Source organism: Pseudoliparis swirei, chromosome 20 (assembly GCF_029220125.1).
Source record: "Pseudoliparis swirei isolate HS2019 ecotype Mariana Trench chromosome 20, NWPU_hadal_v1, whole genome shotgun sequence".
Lineage (NCBI taxonomy): Eukaryota > Metazoa > Chordata > Actinopteri > Perciformes > Liparidae > Pseudoliparis > Pseudoliparis swirei.
The window spans coordinates 22136374-22158668 of NC_079407.1; the positions used below are offsets into that span (position 1 = coordinate 22136374).

The 22295-nt window shown below is 42.5% G+C and overlaps 1 protein-coding gene across 1 annotated transcript; it reads right to left on the reverse strand.

Moving 5' to 3' along the window:
* Positions 1–355: 355 nt before the first annotated feature.
* zgc:162698 (Transmembrane protein 87A-like) lies at positions 356–21930 on the reverse strand. The gene is made up of 21 exons (XM_056440461.1): positions 21427–21930; positions 19092–19164; positions 17424–17521; positions 16913–17032; positions 16736–16792; positions 15661–15723; positions 12986–13051; positions 12048–12189; positions 10881–10942; positions 10222–10405; positions 10038–10137; positions 9685–9778; positions 8680–8759; positions 6302–6408; positions 6153–6211; positions 5296–5399; positions 5114–5187; positions 4824–4885; positions 4166–4218; positions 4038–4068; positions 356–1404 (listed from the first exon to the last, which is right to left on the reverse strand). The coding sequence occupies exons 1-21, from the start codon at positions 21538–21540 to the stop codon at positions 1363–1365; spliced, it is 1785 nt and encodes a 594-aa protein (XP_056296436.1). The 5' UTR covers positions 21541–21930; the 3' UTR covers positions 356–1362.
* Positions 21931–22295: the final 365 nt, after the last annotated feature.

Here is a 22295-nt window from a genome sequence, read left to right on the forward strand (position 1 = left end):
TACCATTATTGTGGTAGCAGAGCGGACGGATCACAACTGTTCATGTTTAGTATTTTTTATATATATATTTCTAATAAAATATGTACATTTCTTTCATTACTTCTTCCTTCTATACTTCCTCATGAAATGCTGAACAGACTCCAACGCTGACAGAATTCAGATTATTTTGATCGTACAAATCGTCGTGGAACAGGGAACATGATGGATCTGGACCATGATTTCTTTTTTTGAAGTCAGAAGAACAATAGATCACTGCAAGGGAACAAGTATGATTTTAAGGTCCCTGAACTGTAATAACACATTTGACCTAAGTGCTGGACCGACCAACTGATACGAATTTGATGACACAGAAACAGATTTTTTTCAATTTTATTTGGTGAATCTTTGATTTTCCCCTCCTGAAAAGTCAATCAGAGGCTGTTCTCTTCCAAACGGCCTGAGTCATCAGTTCACCGGTCTAACGGCTGACTGCCGGCTTCAGGGCCCTGATGCACGTTTTAGGGGTTCTATACGGACGGTCTGCGCACGTCAAGGCTATGCAAACACTTCCACAACCCTGGGGAGGTGTCACGAGTCTTCTTATCATCGGCAAGTAGGATGTCGAGTGACCGGACGTGATGATTATGAAACCGGTGGCGAAAGATGCAGCAAATCAGTCCTCTATTGTTGAAGAAATTCTTTTTCATGAACACGATGAAAAAACGTCAACAATAACATTATAAGAAAGTTGTCAAACACAGTCAGTATAAAATTATCCAAACGTGAACAGCTTTAATGGTTCAAATACAGATTACACTGAGCGAAAGCTGAAAAAAAATATGGATTCCAAAACCAACGGGACCGAAAGCCATATAGATTATAATTTACACGGTTGTTTTTTCTCCTTTCTTTCTTATTCGTCTACCCAACAAAAAGCGGCTGACGGGGAGAGCTCGGACACAAACTGTCCGATGAGACGAGATTGGAAAATCCCGTTCCCGCATGTGAAAAAACAAACAAGCCACGCGATAGCAGAGAACTCCAAGAGATCAAATGTGTCACAAAGAAAGAACATCATCTCTCAAAAGATAAATACTAACAGGCAACGAACATAAAAAGGATCTTTGTGCTGCCGTCTCAGACTTAACTCCCCGTGTTTGTACAATCAAGGCTTACAAAGCTCATAAAGTCAGGGGTTAAATCACTCAGACTAAAGCAACCCCTCCGCCCATGTGTCCCCTCACTCGTCTTCACATGTGCGCTGAAACCGCCATTCTTCTCTCTAATCCACCTTCTACGCCGACGTTAACCTGCGTTGTTCGCCCGTCTGTTCACCGGCCCCTGCGTTTCACAGACACTCCGTCCGTCCGTCCTCTTCTGCTTTCACTCCATCTTGGACATCTCAAACTTGGTCGTCAAGGTTTCCTGCATTTTTGGCAGACAGGGGAAGAAAAGCGTCAGCTGACGACAACCGAACCCTGGTGTTCCCTCTTGTACGTTTAAAGGAGCTCTTTCATTTGTTCCTTAACAATTGAAGGAACTAAGTGTGACGTTTGCAGTTATTTAAATGAATCAGAGTCTCTGTATTGGCTAACATGTTCAAGACTAGAACGGGCACTCGGTAGAGCGCATACCTTCGCATATCACAAGATTGGGCATTGACTTATGAACATTTTGGCATTAGTTGCATGACAATTGGATAGAAATTGACCACGCTATGGTAAAAAGATGTTGACCTTTTCATGACCTTGACCTTTGACCCGATCGATTCCAAAATCTAATCAAATGGTCCCCGGATAATAACCAATCATCCCACCAAATTTCATGCGATTCAAGAAGATGTTGACCTTTTCATGACCTTGACCTCGACCTTTGATCCGATCGATCCCAAAATCTAATCAAATGGTCCGCGGATAACAACCAATCATCCCACCAAATTTCATGCAATTCGGTTTAATACTTTTTGAGTTATGCGAGTAAAACGCATACAAATAAATAAATACACGGCGATCAAAACATAACCTTCCGCATTTTCAATGCGAAGGTAATGAGGCACAATACAGAGAGTGTGTGTGTGTGTGTTTTTTTTTGTTTGTTAGTGTGTGTGCATCTAAGGAATCAGATTCTTAAAGGAATAAAACCCAAACCTGTCCTCGGATTCTCTCAAAAGAGCATCTGGGCCTGGAGGCGGTGGCACTGAAAAACCCACTCTTTAATTTCCTCCTTAATTAAGACAAATTACATGATTTGTTATTATAGGGATAATGTGCAGGTTAGTCAGATCAACCTCTTGAAGAACGAGAGCGCATTACGTAACCTGCCACATATAAGGACATGAATGGTGGGGCGGCGATTGTTTCCCCTTACTGTCATCATCTAGAGAGTCATGACGTTGTGAGTGTTCGCTCACGTTTCAAACACCCTGCAGTTGAAAACCCCCAAAAATCCCTGACATGATGTATAAATAAGTGGCTACAGCCTTCAGTTGTGGCGACTAGTACAGAGAAAAGATCTTTTGCAAGCACCATTTTGATGCTGCTCCGTTCCTTTGGACTCTTTTCTTTCCCTCAGAACAGAAACGCCATAAAGGAAGAACTTAATCCCATCTATGGGTTTTCATTATCTCTCAGCGTTAACACAGCAGCTTACAGGAGGAGTTGATTCAACATAAGAGGCACTTGGTTGATTGCTGGATCATTAAAAAAAAATTTTTTTAAATAATAAGTTTGATCTCCAAGCAAAAAAAGGTTTGGCTTGGAGATCAAAGAGTAAATCATGAAAATGGTCAACGGTCAGCAGAACAATATTTGAAATATATGATCGAGATTTGAAGTGAGAATTGATGTTTTATATCAGAAAATGCTTTCCAAAATGTTTCGTCTATTTGCGTTTAAGATCATCATCAATGTCTGAGCAGCAATAGCATCAAACACACACACGATGCCGTCACATTGTTCTGCTCGCCATGACCACAGAGAAGAGGATAAACTGTGTGATGTAACCATGGCAACAGCTGATCTCGGCCTTGGTAGTTTGCCACCCCCTGCTGCTCACAGAACAGAACTACAAATATTATTATAGTGTTTGACACACATCTTGTGAGTATATATATATATATATACATACAAAATACATATACATATATTTATATACAGGACTGTCTCAGAAAATTAGAATATTGTGATAAAGTTCTTTATTTTCTGTAATGCAATTAAAAAAACAAAAATGTCATGCATTCTGGATTCATTACAAATCAACTGAAATATTGCAAGCCTTTTATTCTTATAATATTGCTGATTATGGTTTACAGCTTAAGAAAACTCTAAAATCCTATCTCATAAAATTTTACTATTTCCTCAGACCAAGTAAAAAAAAAGATTTATAACAGCTGAGTGTTTGTCAAGGCTCAGGAAACCCTTCCAGGTGTTTCGAGTTAATTAGACAATTCAAGTGATTTGTTTAATACCCTACTAGTATACTTTTTCATGATATTCTAATATTTAGAGATAGGATATTTGAGTTTTCTTAAGCTGTAAGCCATAATCAGCAATATTATAAGAATAAAAGGCTTGCAATATTTCAGTTGATTTGTAATGAATCCAGAATGCATGACATTTTTGTTTTTTTAATTGCATTACAGAAAATAAAGAACTTCATCACAATATTCTAATTTTCTGAGACAGTCCTGTACATATTAATATCTGTCTAAACAACATTTCACAATAACTTAAAAGGCCCAAGTGCATAAAAACGAGTGTCACTGTTAGTGTCTTCGTCTTTCTTTCACTTGTTTTCAATCATTAGTATTTACAGGTTAAAGAGATTCTTCAGGTATTTTAGCAAAATTGCCTGCATTTCATACTTATAATATAATAGATATACTGTACATAACTCACAATGATCATCAGAAATGTGACAATGAGATGTGACAATGAGAAATATGAGAGCAACCGGCCAATCACCACTCATATCCGATGAACTGAGAATGCATTACTTATCTGATTGTTGTGCGATTACATCGTAGTTTGTTAATGAAATGAGAGAACCAGAAGACTTGCCTCATCAGAGTCCAGCAGGGTGGGCATGGCGCTGTGAGACAGAGGGGAAATATTTGAATATGAATTTATGATCTTTTCTCATATGTTATAATCAGTGTCGACATGCTGGCGTCATGATGACGACTTACACATCTGCCATCGATGACGGGAGGTTCTCTTCTACCCATTTCAGATCCTCATCCTGGAAAAACAACAAAATCAGCCTCCATGAATGAATAAAAAGAACACGATTCTATTGGATGTGAGAATTTGGATTATATAAGGTTGATCGAACTAATGATATTTCACATGAGTGAGATTAGAAAAATGAGTCATTTTGGTGCTTTGTTCCACTCTGTTTCTGAACCATCGGCGTGCAGCACGTCATACGTGGTCCAATGGGCCGTAAGCACCGATTACCGCGTATGAGTGAGTGTCAGCATACAGGAGTGGTACATTTTTGTGAATGAATCCATCCCTCAATCGGCCCCTTGTCGCAATATCCTTACATCTACTCCGCTGGAGTGAAATTATTATCATTTGATTCTCTTTATTTGAAAAAGGGACCATGTGCAGTTCAAACATAAATGTCACCATGTGATGCGCTGTACCAGATTATAGCTTCAGCTAATTTGCATCTCGAGTCCCTCGAGGTCATAACAAACATAACACAAGAGCAAACAGGAGACACGACATTATACGTGGTGAGAAGAACACATAAGACACACAATACAAAAGAGACACAGCAGCACATTGCAAGTAAGTATTAAAAAAACATAATTATATTGTTAAAAAAAGGTCACTTACCACCTTGTTGGCTTTGGCCGTGCCGTTGGTCTCATTTTTCGCGCCCCTCATTTTGATCCCCTCTGGAGACACAAAAGAACAAACAAAGACACACAGATTTCCAGTGATGTTGAGCAGTGTGTCTTGAACTAACTAATCAGTTCACGAGCAGACTAACTAACTGACAAGTGAACTAAAATAAAGAAGAAGAGGAAGGCACTGAGGATGATGAGACAGAAATAACACGGGAAGGTGAGAGGACGGAACAGGTTAGGAAGGAAAGAAGAGAGTGAAGGAGGAAAGTTTCTGACCGAAAGCCTCGTTCATCATGGGCTCCTTCTCCTCTTCCTCGCTCTCTTCATCCAACAGAGGACTGAAGGCATACCTGGCAAACACACAGCGGGAGAAAGAGACCAACTTTACTTTGCAGTTGGAGCGAGAGGAAGAGTCGATAAGACGGGCCTGACGATCCCCCCCCCCTCCCCCCCCTTACCTCTGGTTATTGGCTGATGGTCGCCACAGAAACATGATGACCAATAGGATGATGGAGAACAATAAGCGCCAAAACGCGTCATCTATCCACAGCTCCCTCCAGTCCTGCAGAGAGAGGGGGGGAGGGGAAAATAGGGGTAGAGAGAGATTAACTTCAAAAGCATTATTTAAAAAAATCTTCATTTACATGCAGAAAAAAAAGGATTTATGTCTCCACTGGCTTGAATTCGGATAAATACAGATTGGATTAAAATTTTTTTTTTCATATATCTTAGAAAAGTGTTGTGACACGACTCAACTGTGTATTGATGGCGAAAATATATGAAGTGTGACAGAAGCACTTTTGCATTCAAGCTTCGCTACGAATGGGAACAACAAGGTAACTAGGCTTACAGGGGGAAAAGAGTTTAGATGCATATATAACCATGATGAGAAGTTCATAAAAACAACACGACTGAATACCGCGTATCCCAACTGAGTAAAATTCCACATGCATATTACAGACTGGTGAAAATTTTGAGATTTGAGTTTTCTGTATTTGTTTACAAAGAAACGTTTCTATAGCGCCCCCTAGAGTTTTCGTACCCACGTTTTTCCCCCAATGACCGATTGACTTAAAATGTGGCATACATGTCCGCTTGGACCTGCTCTACAAAATAGCCAATATCACCCCTAAGCTCCGCCTACTTAGATTTTCCGCCATTTTGAATTTTGTAAAAAAAAGATTTTTTTAACTCCTCCTAAACGCTTGGTCCGAATCATAAAAGACTGTGTGGTTCATTATTAGTTCAATTATTATTATTATTAATCATCTAACCGGGGAACCCAGTACATACTCAATGCTGCTGATGTACTCACAGACTGACATTGAGACACCTTGATGGTCTTGCTGCTCCAAATGATGAAGATGATCGACGCTGCAAAACACAGACAAACAAGCTTTAAAGAAGGGAAGTGGGTTTCAGAAGACATTTAAGTATGTTTTTCGTTCTTCATTTTTTTATTACCGATGACAGCGAAGATGAGCGTGTTGGTGAAGTGTCTGTAGAGAGAGAGCTTCACCACGTTCCTCCTCAGCTTCAGAAGCTTCATCGTCTGAGCCAGACTCACAAAGATGTGACGACGGTCAAGGAGCAGCGGCGACAGGTTGGACAAACACGACCGGCTCATTCTTTTTATTCTCATCTCCAATTTAAGATCCCTGTGTCGGACCATTTGTTGATGAGGTTTAACCCTTGAGATATTTATCATCGCAAACTCCTGTGCTTGGTGAGGTTTGCAGGTGCATGAGGAACAAGAGGTTCGAAGGTTTTACATGCTGCACATTGCCGACAGTCTAAGATGTTCTATTGTGAAAACAGGCACATAAAAGGTATATTAAAATATTTCTATACTTTGGTTAATTGCATGATTTTAGCATTGAAAGGGGTTTTGCTGAACACAAAATCGGATACGCAGAGCCGAACAAAGCAGAAAGAAAAAAGGCGGAAATAGAGAGAGAGAGGCTGAGTTTTTACTAAAAAGGGGAAGATGCAGTCACAGATATCCACCGGCACAGGGTAGAGTCGAGCACAGTCAGAGGAATAGCAGCCAGAACTACGTCACCTTCGGCCTACGGGGAGAGAAAAAGATTGAGAGATGACGAAAAGGTGAAACCAACAGGAGGCGAGACGAAAGGAAGAGGGCAAGAGGGCGGGAAAGCAGGACGTGGATCGTAAGACGGGTAGGACAGAGAGGAAGATGAAGAAGTGTGGCGAGGCAAATGGAGGGGAAGAGAGGGTTGAGAGGGGGAAGAACAGAAATGCAGACACAGTGTACTGCAGTCAGTGAGCAGCTGCAGCTCCTTCAGTTTGGCTCAGGTGGGGGTACGAGGTGACAGTCTGTAAACCTGCAGAGCAACAGACGAGCAGTTATGTTGTGCATTAAGGCGTCCACACAGACAAAGAAGGCGAAATTCCGTGAACTGTGAGAACCTAGTTGGTGTCCTAATAATAGATGGTTACCCACAAAATGCAAAAACTGTTGCGAGACTCTCGGCCTGATGACCTCTCCTCAACCATTGAGGATTGGATTCAATCTATTGTCATTGCAGAGGCAACAAAACGTATTCTCTGCATTTAACCCATCCTTAGTTATTAAGGAGCAGTGGGCTGCAGTGATGCGCCCGGGGAGCAACTGGGGGTTCAGTGCCTTGCTCATGGACACTTCGACTTGTAACTAATGGGGAGAGCGGGGATCGAACCGACAACCTTGGGGTTGCAGGACGACCCCCTTACCCCACTGAGCTACAGCCGCCCCATTTAGGATCAATTCCTAATCTAAACCATACAAGGTACATGGCTACCCTGCACCATCGTGCCTGGGTTTAGCCGTGTGGTTTACCTTCGAGACGCAATGTGAGACGATGGACACCCTCAATGGTCGCCATCTTTCCTCCGTAGCTGACGGGAAGGGAACACTTAAATGAAAATGGCTGCAGAGTAAGTTGTTGAACATCGCCATACAAATTCAAGTTTGAAATTGTTTCACCAAGTAGCACTATACTGTTGTCTGATAAAACCCATAGGTATGTGAACTTGGTTAATTTAGCATGTTGTGATGATTTTGTACCACAAAGCACTCAAATGGTGCGATCGTCGCGGCCGGTAAGGCCTGTGTTTAATTGGAGAAAAAAAACCACTGTATTAATTCTCGCACTACACAAGTAAGAGAAAAATACACCTCTGTGTAGAACACAACGTAAACTAATGGAAGTATCCAGATTAACTTGATAAACAGAAAAAGACAGAAAGGCCGACAGGCGGAGGACGGAGCAGGCGTTAGTCTTTTATCACCGTCGAGTGGCAGCTGGAACTAAGTCGAGGTTTGGCAGAGTACTGCTGTATTCTTATTGCACTGCATTATTCGGAAATATTAAACATTTTCACTGCCTTTCACTCCCATAACTGTACTCTGTTCTTAACTCTGGTTATGGTTGTGAATAGCTGTTAGATGAAATCCTCAGAGTGGGTTAAATTAATGCAGATGCTCAGCATTTAGTGGTGGAAGTTGTTATAATACAGAACATTTCACTCAGTAAGACGATATGGGATGATCGCCATCAGCTTCCTTTTAAATTAATAAATATACTTGCACAAAAAAAGTTACGCAGTGATTTGAAAAAATAAAACAAAAGTTACTGTATGTGCAACGGAAAACAACAACAACCTGGAAGCTCAAAATCCTACTTTATCTTCTGAATTTTGATCGGATTATCTTAATCTGTAATTATTCAGCATTATTTATTGTTAGGATTTACAATTAATACTATTATTTAATTTGAAAAAGTGCATAATTATTAACTGCTGGTGTGTGTGTGTGTGTGTTTGTGTACATGTGAAAGGATATCCACCACACAATACAGGAATCGATGAAGGCCAGCGCGATGTCACACACAATTCTACTGCTGGTGTAGTGGCCTCGATCCTAGAGAGGGAACACAAGTTAGACACAGACACACACACACACGCAGACACACACATACACACACACACACAGACACACACACACATAGACACACACACACACACACACACACACACACACACACACACATACACACAGACACACACACACAGACACACACACATACAGACACACAGACACACACACACACAGACACACACACACACACACACACATACAGACACACAGACACACACATACACACAGACACACACACAGACACACACACACACAGACACACACACACACACACACAGACACACACAGACACACAGACACACACAGACACACACAGACAGACATACACACACAGTCAAACACACACACAGACACACACACAGACACACACACACACACAGACAGACACACATACACACAGTCAAACACACACACAAACAGACACACACACATACAGACACACAGGCCTACAGACAGACACACAAACACACAGACACACACACACACACACACAGACACACACAGACAGACAGACACACACACACACACAGACACACACACACACACACACACACATACACACACATACAGACAGACAGACACACACACACACAGACACACACACACACAGGCACACACACACACATACACACAGACAGACACACAGACAGACACACACACACAGACACACAGACACACACACAGACACACAGACAGACACACAGTCAAACACACACACACACAGACACACAGACAGACACACACAGTCAAATACACACACACACAGACACACATACAGACACACAGTCAAACACAGACAGACACACAAACACACAGACAGACACACAAACACACACACAGACACACAGACAGACAGACAGACACACACACACACAGACAGACACACACACAGACACACAGGACTTACAGCGTTGACTTGGAGCATCCCCTCAATGATGGAGAAGCTCAAGTAGAGCAGAGCGACTCCGACGACTCGGTGGAGCAACGCGCCGAGCCTCGGCCTGTGAGCAGGCAGAAAGGAGAGTGGAACGGGCCGAAGGCGTTTCTCATCATTCTGCACATGTTATAGACTCAAAGATTGTCTGAAAGTGATCATTAGATTTTGGAAAGAACAAATTGTCGTCCTTGTCTAAATTGAAATTAAAGTTATCAAAAAGATGAAAGACCAAAGAGGATCCAAAAAGATATTAGTGAGGAATTTCTTATCAGAGAAATTGAGGTTCAAACGACAAAGAGAGCCGTGAGGAGGAAAAGACGTACTTCACGATGCCGTAGCCCAGACTGGCGATGATCACCAACACCCTGGCCAGAGTCCTCTTCACCGCAGAGAGCACCTCGGCAAACACCACCGCCCCCTGGACTGCGGGAGGACACATTGCAGCGTGTTATCTCTCCGCTCGGCCTCCCGACATGCGGAGAAAGCTCCACCGTGTCTCCACCTTACCCGACAAGCCTTCGTATCTGAGGCTCTGGAACTCGCCGTAGTAGACGGCTTTCTCCAACATGCCCAGGAAGATGACTCCTCCGATCCAGAACTGGATCCGGAGCAGATCCCTCCAGTAGCACGCCGACAGAGCCAGCCACAACACCGCCAGCAGCACATACACGATGCACATGACCATGTAGAACTGGAGACAGAGGGTTGACAGTGTTGACTTTGGGGAACAAAAGAAGACATCGGTCCGATATAAAAAGGATTCTTAAATTGATAGTTTGCATATTTGGATCGTTGGGGTTTGTATTAAGTATTTATCCATAGTTAGTGTATTCTCCCAATAGGTTCCCTCAGTTTGGAAAAACAGCAATATACTACTCTCTATATACTCTCAACCTTTAAATATCTGTCATGGATTTATTAATCGTGTTTAGCGGCGCTTAATTTAATCCCGTCTGCCCTGATTGGGGAGTTAAACAGAGTGCTTGACTGCTTGACGCTCTTTTGAAAGGATAACTCTGGTGATATCCAATATTTCCCGTGATCTATATTTTTCCATCCCATTGTTTCCAGAGATTGGGAAAGACGACGGACTAACACATTTGTAGGTTATGTTTGATTCCTGTTCTTGAAGTGTTATTTCGTCTTGCGCGTGTGTGTCTTCTTACCACCATCATCGGCCACTCGGAGGCTGATATGTAGTCATGAGGACCCATCATGCTGATCTGCACTGCAAACACAAACAAAGGCGATCAGATCAACTGGTCCGCGACATTAAAAACGTATGCCACGACATCAGGACGTTCAGAGCCGATTGGCTGCTCTATCAACCAATGTGGTGTCTCTGCTCTCGGTAACGTATTCCGCCTTTAATACTGCTCCGTGGTGCAACCGGAAAACACTCGAGCCACATCCGGGTGCGAGCAAGAGCGCCGCGAATGAACTGCCGCTCCCACAGCGAGCGGCCGTGAGCGCAATGAACTTCACTCGCTCTTCACGCGTCAAACAAAACTGCGTCACTCATTTTGATGAAGGCTTACAGAATGCTAAGTGTGCACTGTGACGCTCGAGTCTGTTGCAAAAGTTGAACAATTGAAGATCATTAGAAAAGCGTAAAGACGGCGACGCACGCCGGCATCCGGGCGAGACGGCGAGCCGAGAAGTGTTAACGCGACACGTAGAGACAGAGATGACATGCTGTTGTGTAGAGACGATCAATAACAGATGTTTAGTTTAATAAAAGAAGAACGACGTCTTTAACCCTCCTGTTGCCTTAGGGTCAATCTGACCCCATTCAATGTTGAACCCTCCTGTTACCTTTATATTTACTGAATCATTTTACCCTTGGGGTCAATTTGACCCCAGCAATTAAAACCTCCAGAAAATTATTAGAATTAATATTGTTTTCCAAGTTTAAGTGTGAGGTACTTTATGTTTGTTTGTTGACTACCTAAATAGCCCTTTAAATATATAAAAAAGTTGATATTTCTTATATGTTTGACAGTGAAAAACAGCCTGGGGTCAAATTGACCCGAAAGAACACCGACGTTAAACATTGAATGGGGTCAAATTGACCCTAAGGTAACAGGAGGGTTAAGAAAAGGGACCTTAAATTACTTCTGCTGTAATCTGGCGCGATAGAGAAAAATTCAGGGGGGCGGGGCGCCACCCTGTTAGAATGGTAGGGGAAACACTGGGATAATAATGCAAGTAAACCTAGCATCGGCCTCAGGAGCACTTTCACCGCGGCATGAAACAGGAAATCTCGAATGGCTAATGGATGAACAGGTACGGTATTCACTGTGTTGGTAGGTGGGTGTGTAAGTGCGACTGACATTGTAGCGTCCAGGGCGTGGGAGGGTTCGCGGGGTCAGGGGTCCTGCTCTTGTCTTTGACTTCTTGGACACTCAGGATGAACATGTACGGTCCGTCCTCCCAGGTCTCGGCCACCACATCGAAATGAAGAGAAGCAGCCATCTGAGCAACAAAGACAAGTCAGTAACTTGATTTGCGATTGGTTATGCATCGTATGCATACATTTAGGGCACCTTATTACAACAGTTACACGACCCAACCGTCGAATCCCTCAGAGATGGCCGAGGCAACAAAAGAGTGTTTGGGTTTATTCATTTGATCGAGTGTGTGAGGATGGTTCCAGATGGCAGAAAACGAAACTGTCGCTGTAATCAGGCGGGATAGATTGTGTTTTCTCATGGAACAGTAATGAAAGTGTGATGTGCAGTGCCGGTTATTGTGGACATAGACTACCTCATTGAGCACATTTCTCGGTTTGGTCTTCAGAGATTGTGTATAAGAAGATCAAAGAGAAAACGACTCAATCGAAGGTTGATGAAATATATATATATATATATACACACACAGTGGGTACGGAAAGTATTCAGACCCCTTTCAAATGTTCACTCTTTGTTTCATTGCAGCCATTTGTTAAAATCAAAAAAGTTCATTTTATTTCTCATTAATGTTCACATCTTGATAGAAAAAAACAGAAAAGTAGAATTTTTTGCAAATTTATTAAAAAAGAAAAACTGAAATATCACACGGTCAGAAGTATTCAGACCAACACCCTGCTGAGTGTACATTAATAAGAAATAAAAGAACTTTTTTGATTTTAGCAAATGGCTGCAATGAAACAAAGAGTGAACATTTTAAAGGGGTCTAATACTTTCCGTACCCACTGTATATCTCACTGTCTATCCACATCTCTGCCTACTGTAATAAGTTTAGCTGACCATACTGAATAGACCTGACTGACCCCTTGAAGAGGGATGGAAGCTTTTCCTTTTTTGGCAGAATCCCCAATCTTCTGACCTGCAGTAGCCTAAGAGACAGAAAGAAATATAATCAGTGAGTCAGACATTTAACAATGAAATCTAACGATCAAAAATATTCAAAGAACATCTCAAATCCACAGACGTGCACACCGTTGGCTTTGGGGGTTCTGTATTAAATTTTTATTTAATTTTAGTTATTTATTTGAACAGGGACCGTACACATTAATCTACCCAGGGGTAAATGTGTCAGTCTTAGCTAAGGCTAAATTTCAACTGTAGTCCCCGTGGCCAGATATTACAAGCCTTCACTAATGGAGAGAAAGGTTATCACAAAAACAACATAAAAAAGCAATAAACAGACAGGTTACGATCAAATACTGGCCTCATCATAAAATCATGAATAAAAACCATCATAAAAAGCAATAAGTAGATACACAATCGCTGAGGAGGGTGTCACGCTCCATGCTCACACTTATGATGGTAAAAAGCCAGTTCTTCAGGCCGTGTTTAAAAGAGTGATATGTTCTACTAGTGCAGTGGTCACCAACCTTTTTGAGCCCATGATCCCTGACCTCCGCCTTCATGACCGGCAAGATCTACCTATTGAGGCGTTGAGAGAAAACGACGGTCCAGACTGGACTTACAACTTTTTATTTGGCCTAATTGTCATTTGGGTCCAGCGTTCAAATTGATGGGACCAGGAACACAGAATTTAAGTGTAATATAACAAGTAAGATATGTGTTAACCGCACACAATATGAACAAGAAAAAACACATTTGCAATGAGCAGCTGGATGAACTACCAATATAAATGTTGTATTTATTTACATTTCGTTGCCTCTGTACCTGTACTCTAGCAATGACAATAAATTTAATCCAATCCAGTTACAGCACACCACTGACAACATGATCAGTCAGTGCAACTCATGTAAGTTCAGCTCTCATCATAATGCCATCAAGCCATGTGACTCAAGTCAGTGTGATGCTGTGACTGAACTCTGTATGTGAGCTTGTAGTTAGTTCATAATCACAGACAGCCAGTCTGAGGCCGTCTGTCAGCTGTGTCAGTAATCCAGCTCCTGGTCTTTGATTTGGTGATTTTCTCAACTCCACTGACGAGTTTTTCGGGGCAAATTTGGTATTCATGGAAGTTTTCTCATCTGGGATTGATTCCGAACTCAGACCGTTGGTGATTACATTCACATCAACTCAACAGACATCCTCAGATTTAAATAATAATAAATATGAGGATCACCATTTGTGACTCCTGCATCTGTCCCTTTTCAAATAATAGAATAAATGCAATTGCAAGCACTTTCAAGTAAACCAGATTGCTCAATCAGACAAGAAAAAAAAGCTCAATGTTGAGCTTTTGTTTTGAAGGACAACAGCAGAAAAGCCCAACTCACCGAGGTAAGACCTGGCAAGTCGCCAAGAATCTCGGCTGTCGCGCATGCACAGGCGTAATCTGTTAATGCCGTAACGTAAACATGTACACGAAGGTACAGGCATTTCAACATTTATTTATTGATGACTTAGTTTTATGTCGGTGTACTTTGAGCTTGTGTAATATGTGAAGTTATCAATCAAGGTCTTTCTGCATTTCCCCCTGCGTCCCACCTGTAGTGGTACGTTCCCCTCTTTCAGGAGCACAGCTGACAACACGGCTGTGTAAGCGAACCCGTTTTCAGGCGTTCATGAATCAGGCGGAGATGTTTTCTGACGTCAATCTTCCAGTCAGAAAGAAAACATTTCAGAAGACACTTCAGAAAATGTTCGAAAACAAGGAACAATGTGTTTCTGAATTTATTTTCATTTTATTTTGGAGATCGACAGGGAACGTCTCCGAGATCGACCGGTCGATCGCGATCGACGGGTTGACGACCACTGTACTAGTGCGTATATGCAGAGGCATTCCAGAAATGTCCTGCTTTCACTGAGCATGCAGACTGGCTAAAGGAACTTTTCCTAAATGTGATGATACAGTCACCATAGGAGCTATATCATTAAGAACTTTAAAAACTAGACTCATATTGGAGAATTTAGTGAGGTTATCCCAGCTCAGGAGACTGTGTTTAGTTAGAATTGCACAGTGGTGATAACTCCTGGGCTTTTGATCCAGTATTTTAAGAGCCTGCTTATGAAGGATTTGAATTGATTTGAGAGTTGTGCTGCTGGCTTGAGCCCAGCTGGTTAGGCAATAAGTCAGATATGGAATGATAATTGCATTAAAGTACAGCTTTGTATGGTTAGATTAATTATTATGTACTTGAAATTAAATAAATGGAATCTGACAAACTGCCACGTTTTTTACCTGCTTCTTAAAAGAAAGGTTTGAAACGAGGTAGATACCGAGGTATTTATATTCATGCACTATCTGGAGCCGCTCACCAGAGACATAGACATCCGGCTCAGGTGAGTTGCATGCGATCTTTGGGAAAAACATACAGACCGTCTTTTTCACGTTTAGGTGTAGACAGGAATCTGAGAGCCATCTAGAGACATTGGCCATTGTATCAGCCAGCCTGTACTTTGTTTTTCGCATGGCCATAAATCACTGTGTCATCAGCGTACATTTGAATATTACACGGGGGAGGTCATTTATATACAGGCTGAATAATAACGGTCCCAAAATCGAACCCTGAGGGACACCCACTTCAAATCCTGTCGTAGGTGCATCACGCCTTCCCCTCCGACCTGGAGTCTTCTCTGCGGTTGGCTGATGGAACACACGGAAGAAAGACAAACAATGTTGACAGTGAATGATAGGGAACAAAAAACGATTCTTTAAGATGACGGCAAAATGTTAGATTTTGAAGTCGGAAAAAACAGCAGAGCTTTTCCCGTCACTATCAGAACAAACGGATCCATTTTGTTTTTAATTGTTTTGATTGTGTGGTTTCATTTCATTCATGATTCATTCATTCCAACAAAAATCCCCTCCCAATTCCAATGTCTGAATATTGAGAATTAAAAGTGAATTGCTCTTTAAAAACGGTGTGCTTGCTATATTATTCTACTGTATTATCATTATATCAGTGGCATAGTCTTGAAATATCAATAATTGCTTATCGCAATGATTTATGGGACAATGTATATATATATTGTTATTGTGGAAGGCCTTATGACCTCTGTCATGAGCACTCCAACACGTTTCCACCATAGTCTTCTGTCAACAAGTCACATGACACAATAACCAACAGGAAGTGAGAGGTAAGGAGAAAGAGTTTCATTTCCCTGTACTGTTCTCGCCATAACGTTCATGATAAATAAGAACTTTCGGTGGACATAGCCTTGTAGACACAAAAACATGGGAAAATAGTGTAAAAAAACTACCATGAAGCCTTTAACCAATTAGACTGAGACCATGTTGTTGAATATATTGTGTGTGTATTAACAGAATTGTGATGCAGTATATTCTTCACTTGTCTGAGCAAACTTAACAGCCCCCCGTGCAGCGGGACCGAAAACAATGATATCTTAGAGGCCGGAGAGAGCTGTGAATGAATGTGACCACGGAACAGTTTGTGAAGACAAACAAGTGGAACTGGATTTACTGGATTCCTCCTCGGAGAACACCGAAACCGTTTATCGCTGTGCATTATTGAGGCCGATCGCATGAAAGCCACGCGGCAGCTGGCGGGCCGCAACATGAACTGGGATGGTTCATTTGATTCTTCTTCTTGCCTTTGTGCAGCTCTGGTTGGGACAGGAAGCAGAAAGTGTCTCACCTGTTGGGGCGTCACTTCCGTCAGTCGGGTTTTCATCTCAAACTCATTCAGGCCAAACTGTTGCAAAACAAACGCACCCACAGAAAGAAATGAAATAATAAATCACCATACAATCACTTTTTACTTATTATTTGCTCTGTGTGTGTGTGTGTGTGTGTGTGTGTGTGTGTGTGTCACCATGTCGGGGCCTAAGTTGGGCTTGCAGATGATGGCAGGATATTGATGAAAGACATAATATCCACTTCCTCCTCCTTCTTTGACCTTCGTGGACTTGAAGTAATCTCCTGCATTGTCTGCCTGTGGACGGGCAAATAACGAGTCACATGACACAGAGGCAACAGGCCGCGAATAATGAACCGTTGCTATGGGACACAGTGAGCAGACGATTATTATTTAGCATTTTTACGCAAACAATGAAATAATTAACTAATAAATCAAATTATTTTTGACAATATTTTGTGTCAAAATTGACGTCTTTAGGGAAAAGCCATGTTATAAGCAGGATATTGTTCAGCGAGCTGGTCATTATTGCCAAAATTTACCTGAACACCAACCCTTAGGTATAAGATTGATCGATAATGTCCGATCAATAATGACGAGATAAACAACACTGATTTACACAGTGTTCATCACAATTCTAAGTGATATACTGTACGTCTTATTGCGTAGTGATGAAGACTGCTCGTACGTTTAGGCTGACGACTTCTTTGAAGCAGTGCGAGTTCCTCAGATACCACGACACGTTCAGCAGGACGGGTGACGAGGAGTTACAGGTCTCCGACACCACTGAGGGGGAGAAGCATGTCAGTGTGCCGTCAAAAGCCAATTCACACATTCAAAGCGGTCAGGTCGTCCGAAGGGACTTGAGGTCGCGGTGGTTCCCACGCCGCCTGACGGGGCAGCGGGGCAGGCTCTTTCACCGCAGAGCTTTTACAACAAGGTCCACACTTCTTTACCATGTGTAGCCGCTTTCATGGCAGTCAAAGTCATCTTCATTGTACATTTTACATTTGTGGAACATACAGAAGATCGGAAGTACGTTTGTCTTTTGTCAAACATAAAGTGAGTAATAATAATAGTCACTAGAACGGGCACTCGGTAGAGTGCATACCTTCGCATATCACAAGATTGGGCATTGAATTATGAACATTTTGGCATTAGTTGCATGCCAATTGGACAAAAATGTATCGTGCTATGGTAAAAAAAAGATTTTGACCTTTCCATGACCTTGACCTTTGACCCGATTGATCCCTAAATCTAATCAAATGGTCCCCGGATAATAACCAATCATCCCACCAAATTCCATGTGATTCAAGAAGATTTGACCTGTTCATGACCTTTGACCTTGACCTTTGACCCGATCGATCCCAAAATCTAATCAACTGGTCCCCGGATAGTAAACAATCATCCCACCAAATTTCATGCGATTCGGTTCAATACTTTTTGAGTTTTGCGAATAACACGCATACAAATAAATAAATAAATAAATAAATAAATACACGGCGATCAAAACATAACCTTCCGGCATTTTCAATGCGAAGGTAATAAGCAACAAAAACTACGGTTTGTGTTGCAAATGCAACACTTACAGCTCCTCTTGTTACAGGCGACCCCATCCCCCGTGATTCCCATAATCCCGTTTGTAATGCTGCGTTCACACCAAAAGCGACGCGATTTTATCCCGCAACGAGATCCCATGCAAAGTCAACGTACAGACACATGTGGCTGCGACGGACGCGACATTTTTCCGGGCGGCGTTTTAGGCGACGCGATTTTCGCCCCAAGTTGAAATATTTCAACTTTGAGGCGATAATTTCGCAACTCGGGCCAATCGGCTCTTGAGTTGCTCCGCGCGTCACCGCTGTCCCGCAGTTGTGGAATCAGAGGAGGACACACTTGCGGTTTGCGGGCACCCGGAGCTCTTTAATACCTCTTATGACGACCTGACTCGCAGAGAATAAAACAGGCACGGGTGATGTCACGTATTCATCGGTGAAAGTGACCGAGCTGTGCGAGCCTACGGGTGATGTCATGAACCCAAACACGAGGGCGGTAGATGTTCAGACGTTTGTGGGATGTCCTCAACAAGTATAAAGCAGAACGAGTGGTTAGTTCTTCATGGTGGATGAAGGACATGATAACGGTCTTTGCGGAGACGAGCCACCGAGATAAGCCCCGCCCCTCGCGGAGCTTCGCAACGCTTTTGGTGTGAACGTAGCATTACACTCTCATTGGCCGTTAGTTTCCAGATGTTTAGAACGCTCCCTATCAAGCGACGTACTGCCGACTTTGAACGCGTCACGCGGGAAACTTGAGCGACGACGCGACTCGGGGGTCGTCGTCTTCGTCTACTTACGTCGGAGATGGATGGAGCTGCTGTTGTACAGAGTTTTAGTGAAGAAAAATAAACTTGGCTTCTTCAGAGTGCCCTGGAAAAGAGGAACAACAACAAATGATCAGACTTCATCTGGTAAACAGGATCCGTGTGTCTGACAATGCTGCAACATACACGACGACCCCCCTGAGAGAATACGAAACCTAATCTGTGTCAAGCTCCGTGTCATAGGAACACTCACTGATAGAATACAACTTTGACTAGGTAAGAGGATGGAAAAAAGCAATATGGTGTTATTCAAAGTTGTGTTCATTTTACAGACCTGTGACACACTAGCTCAGGGGTGGCCAACCCGCGGCTCGCGAGCAGCATGCGGCTCTTTGCCTGGTGTCATGCGGCTCTTACGTTCATATCTAAGTTTGTGTTTTTTTGTATGTGCGTGTTCGCTTCGCTTGAGTTCAATACGGTATTTTTCATCAAACGCGCATGCGTGAGATGAAAAAAACGCAAAGTTTCCCAGTAGGGCACGGGTCTCAAACTCGTGGGCCAAACGCGGAAAGACCACATCCGAATGTCGAGCGGGCCGTTCTACGGTGGGTTACGGGAATGAAAGTGTCCAAAAATCAAACATGCACTTACACCATGAACGCCGCATTATGGGCAGCTGGATGTCCCGCACTATGGCTAAAGTAGTTTACGGTGTCGCTTTCTCCAGCCGCCCTCAATTCAGCGGACACGGTGTAAGAGCAGCGTTGCGGGAGAACCGCATCCGAATGTCGAACACTCTCTTCGGCTAAAGTGGTTTATTGGTGGGCGTTTGATTACTCCAGCCCCCCATAATGCGGCGTTCATGGCGCAAGTGCACCGTTAGATTTTCGGACACCTGTTCTGACACCCATGTGAAAGAATTGCATTGAGTGGCAACAAAGGAATTAAGCCAGATTTGAAGAGGATTGTTCAAGGCAAGGAATCCCATAAGTCCCACTAAGCAACATGCATAGTAAAAGAAAACGCTATTGTAAATTATTCTATTTTTGTTTGTGGACTTGGTTGAACTGAGATAATGTGTGTTTGTGTGTGTGTGTGTGAGACAGTGTACACAATGTTCATTGTTGAACATGACAGACCTGTTGTCTTAGTACTGTAGGAGTCCATTTCTGTCATTATCATGTTGGTGTGTGACATTTACAACAAATCTGGCTGATCAGAGGTGTGTGCGTGCGTGTGCGCGCACACATATGTGTATGATGTGGCTCTTTGCGGTGACACAGTAAAAAAGGTGGCTCTTAGTCTCTGACTGGTTGGCCACCCCTGCACTAGCTGGACCTCTTGGAGCCTTTAACCCCTATCAAAATAAAAGACTTTGAGAAGAAAGAAATGTTCTCTAATTGAGCTGCTGTCGTTTCGATCAGTGGTCATTTAAAAAGAAAAGATACTTTTTTTTTCAGAGAATTGCTGTCATGTTTTCGCGGAAGAACATTACTTCATAACGTGCAGCATTTTAAAAAAGTACTAAATAATAAATGAATGAAGAGAGTGGTCCTCCCTATATTGATAACGCTTCAAGTACTAAATTAGCTTGATGGATCCATTTGGATTTTGAATGTTACAAAATATTGTAATAATATTGGATTATACTTGGATTTTATCTCGTTACATATTGAACACATATTAATAATAATCTTAATATGAAAGTACCATCTATATATTTTTCGATGGACAATTAATTGGTTGTTTCGGCTATATTGTCAAAATGACTATTGTGATTTTTGACCCAATGTGGCTCAATTCCTTGTTATTATTTGACCACCAGTCCAAAACCCAAAGATGGATTGGATATTCCTTTATAAGCAACGATTATAGAAATCTAGAAGAGCAGCGAATCGTTTAACTGAAAATCTGAAACCAGATAATGTTTTAACTTGAAAAAATGAGTGAAACAAATCTTCAGTTATTAAAATAGCTGCAGATTAATTCTCACAGATTAATAAATTCTCATGAATCAGCCGATATCATGACACACATCTGGTGGTATATACACGTTAATACCACCTGTACCACCTGTACCACCATAACACCACCTGTACCACGTTCACACCACATTTACCACATTAACACCACCTGTACCACGCTACACCACATTTACCACATTAACACCACCTGTATCACATTAACACCACCTGTACTACGCTAACACCACCTGTACCACGCTAACACCACCTGTACCAGTTGTACCACCACCTGTACCAACTCAACACCACCTGTACCACGCTAACACCACCACCTCACACTCAACTCGTTCTCTTTTTACCTCCACGGCAGAAACACACTGACGACATTACAAACAGGAACTCACGCTGTCGATGTTCACGACCCATTTTCCCTGTTGGGACACGGCACCGGCCGCCCCGAGCAGCACCAGCAGCAGCAGCGCCGAGGACCAGAGGCCCGGTCCCATGGGGCTCGCCATTTGTGAGTCAGGAAGAAGAAAAAAGAAGAAAGAAAGAAACAATAGAAACAGCTAAAAGCAACGCGACAACTCACAACAAGCTGGACATTTCCTGGTTCCGGCTGACGTTGGCAGTGGAGGAATGATGCGTTCAGGGGCAGGGGGGAGTTTAAAACTGTTAAGTCTGGAAAGTGTGGTTCTCGTGTAGGGGTGATGTGCAAACAGCAGGATAGAGATGGTTCCCATAACAACCACCTGATTCTTTTGTTTGAAGTTTAAAATGTGTACAACTTTATACATGGGGCTTTGAACAGGGTTGTGTGTGTGCGTGTGTGTGTGTGTGTGTGTGTGTGTGTGAGAGTGTGTGTTTATAGGTTCATGTATTTACATATGCTAATGTTATTTCATCTTGAATACTCATAATGAAGATTGGTATATCAGCCCAGTACACACACAGTAGGTGTATATTTAGCAGATAATCCTGACATGTAATCCATCTGCTCTCTCTCTCTCTCTCTCTCTCTCTCTCTCTCTCTCTCTCTCTCTCTTATATCTCTCTCTCTCCCCTCCCATTACCCCCTTCATGTCTTTGACCTCAACGCAATGAAAGACATATCTAAAGACGAGTGTCACCCAACATGTTTTCCATCTGCTATTCAAAGCGGCTTCCAGTTTGGAGGCGGAGCTTAATTGTTTTGGTCAGGATTGCTTTGCTGTTCGTTTCCGCTCCCACATTGTCAAAACGGACATGATCATTATCACCCAACTTTTTGTAT

Coding starts and splice junctions, on each gene's coding strand:
- zgc:162698 (XM_056440461.1), bottom strand. CDS start 21,540: ATGGCGAGCCCCATGGGACCGGGCCTCTGGTCCTCGGCGCTGCTGCTG. Junction 13,052..15,660: donor CACCTACGACAGGATTTGAA/GTGGGTGTCCCT, acceptor TCTGTCTCTTAG/GCTACTGCAGGTCAGAAGAT. Junction 12,190..12,985: donor CTTCCATCCCTCTTCAAGGG/GTCAGTCAGGTC, acceptor TTTGTTGCTCAG/ATGGCTGCTTCTCTTCATTT.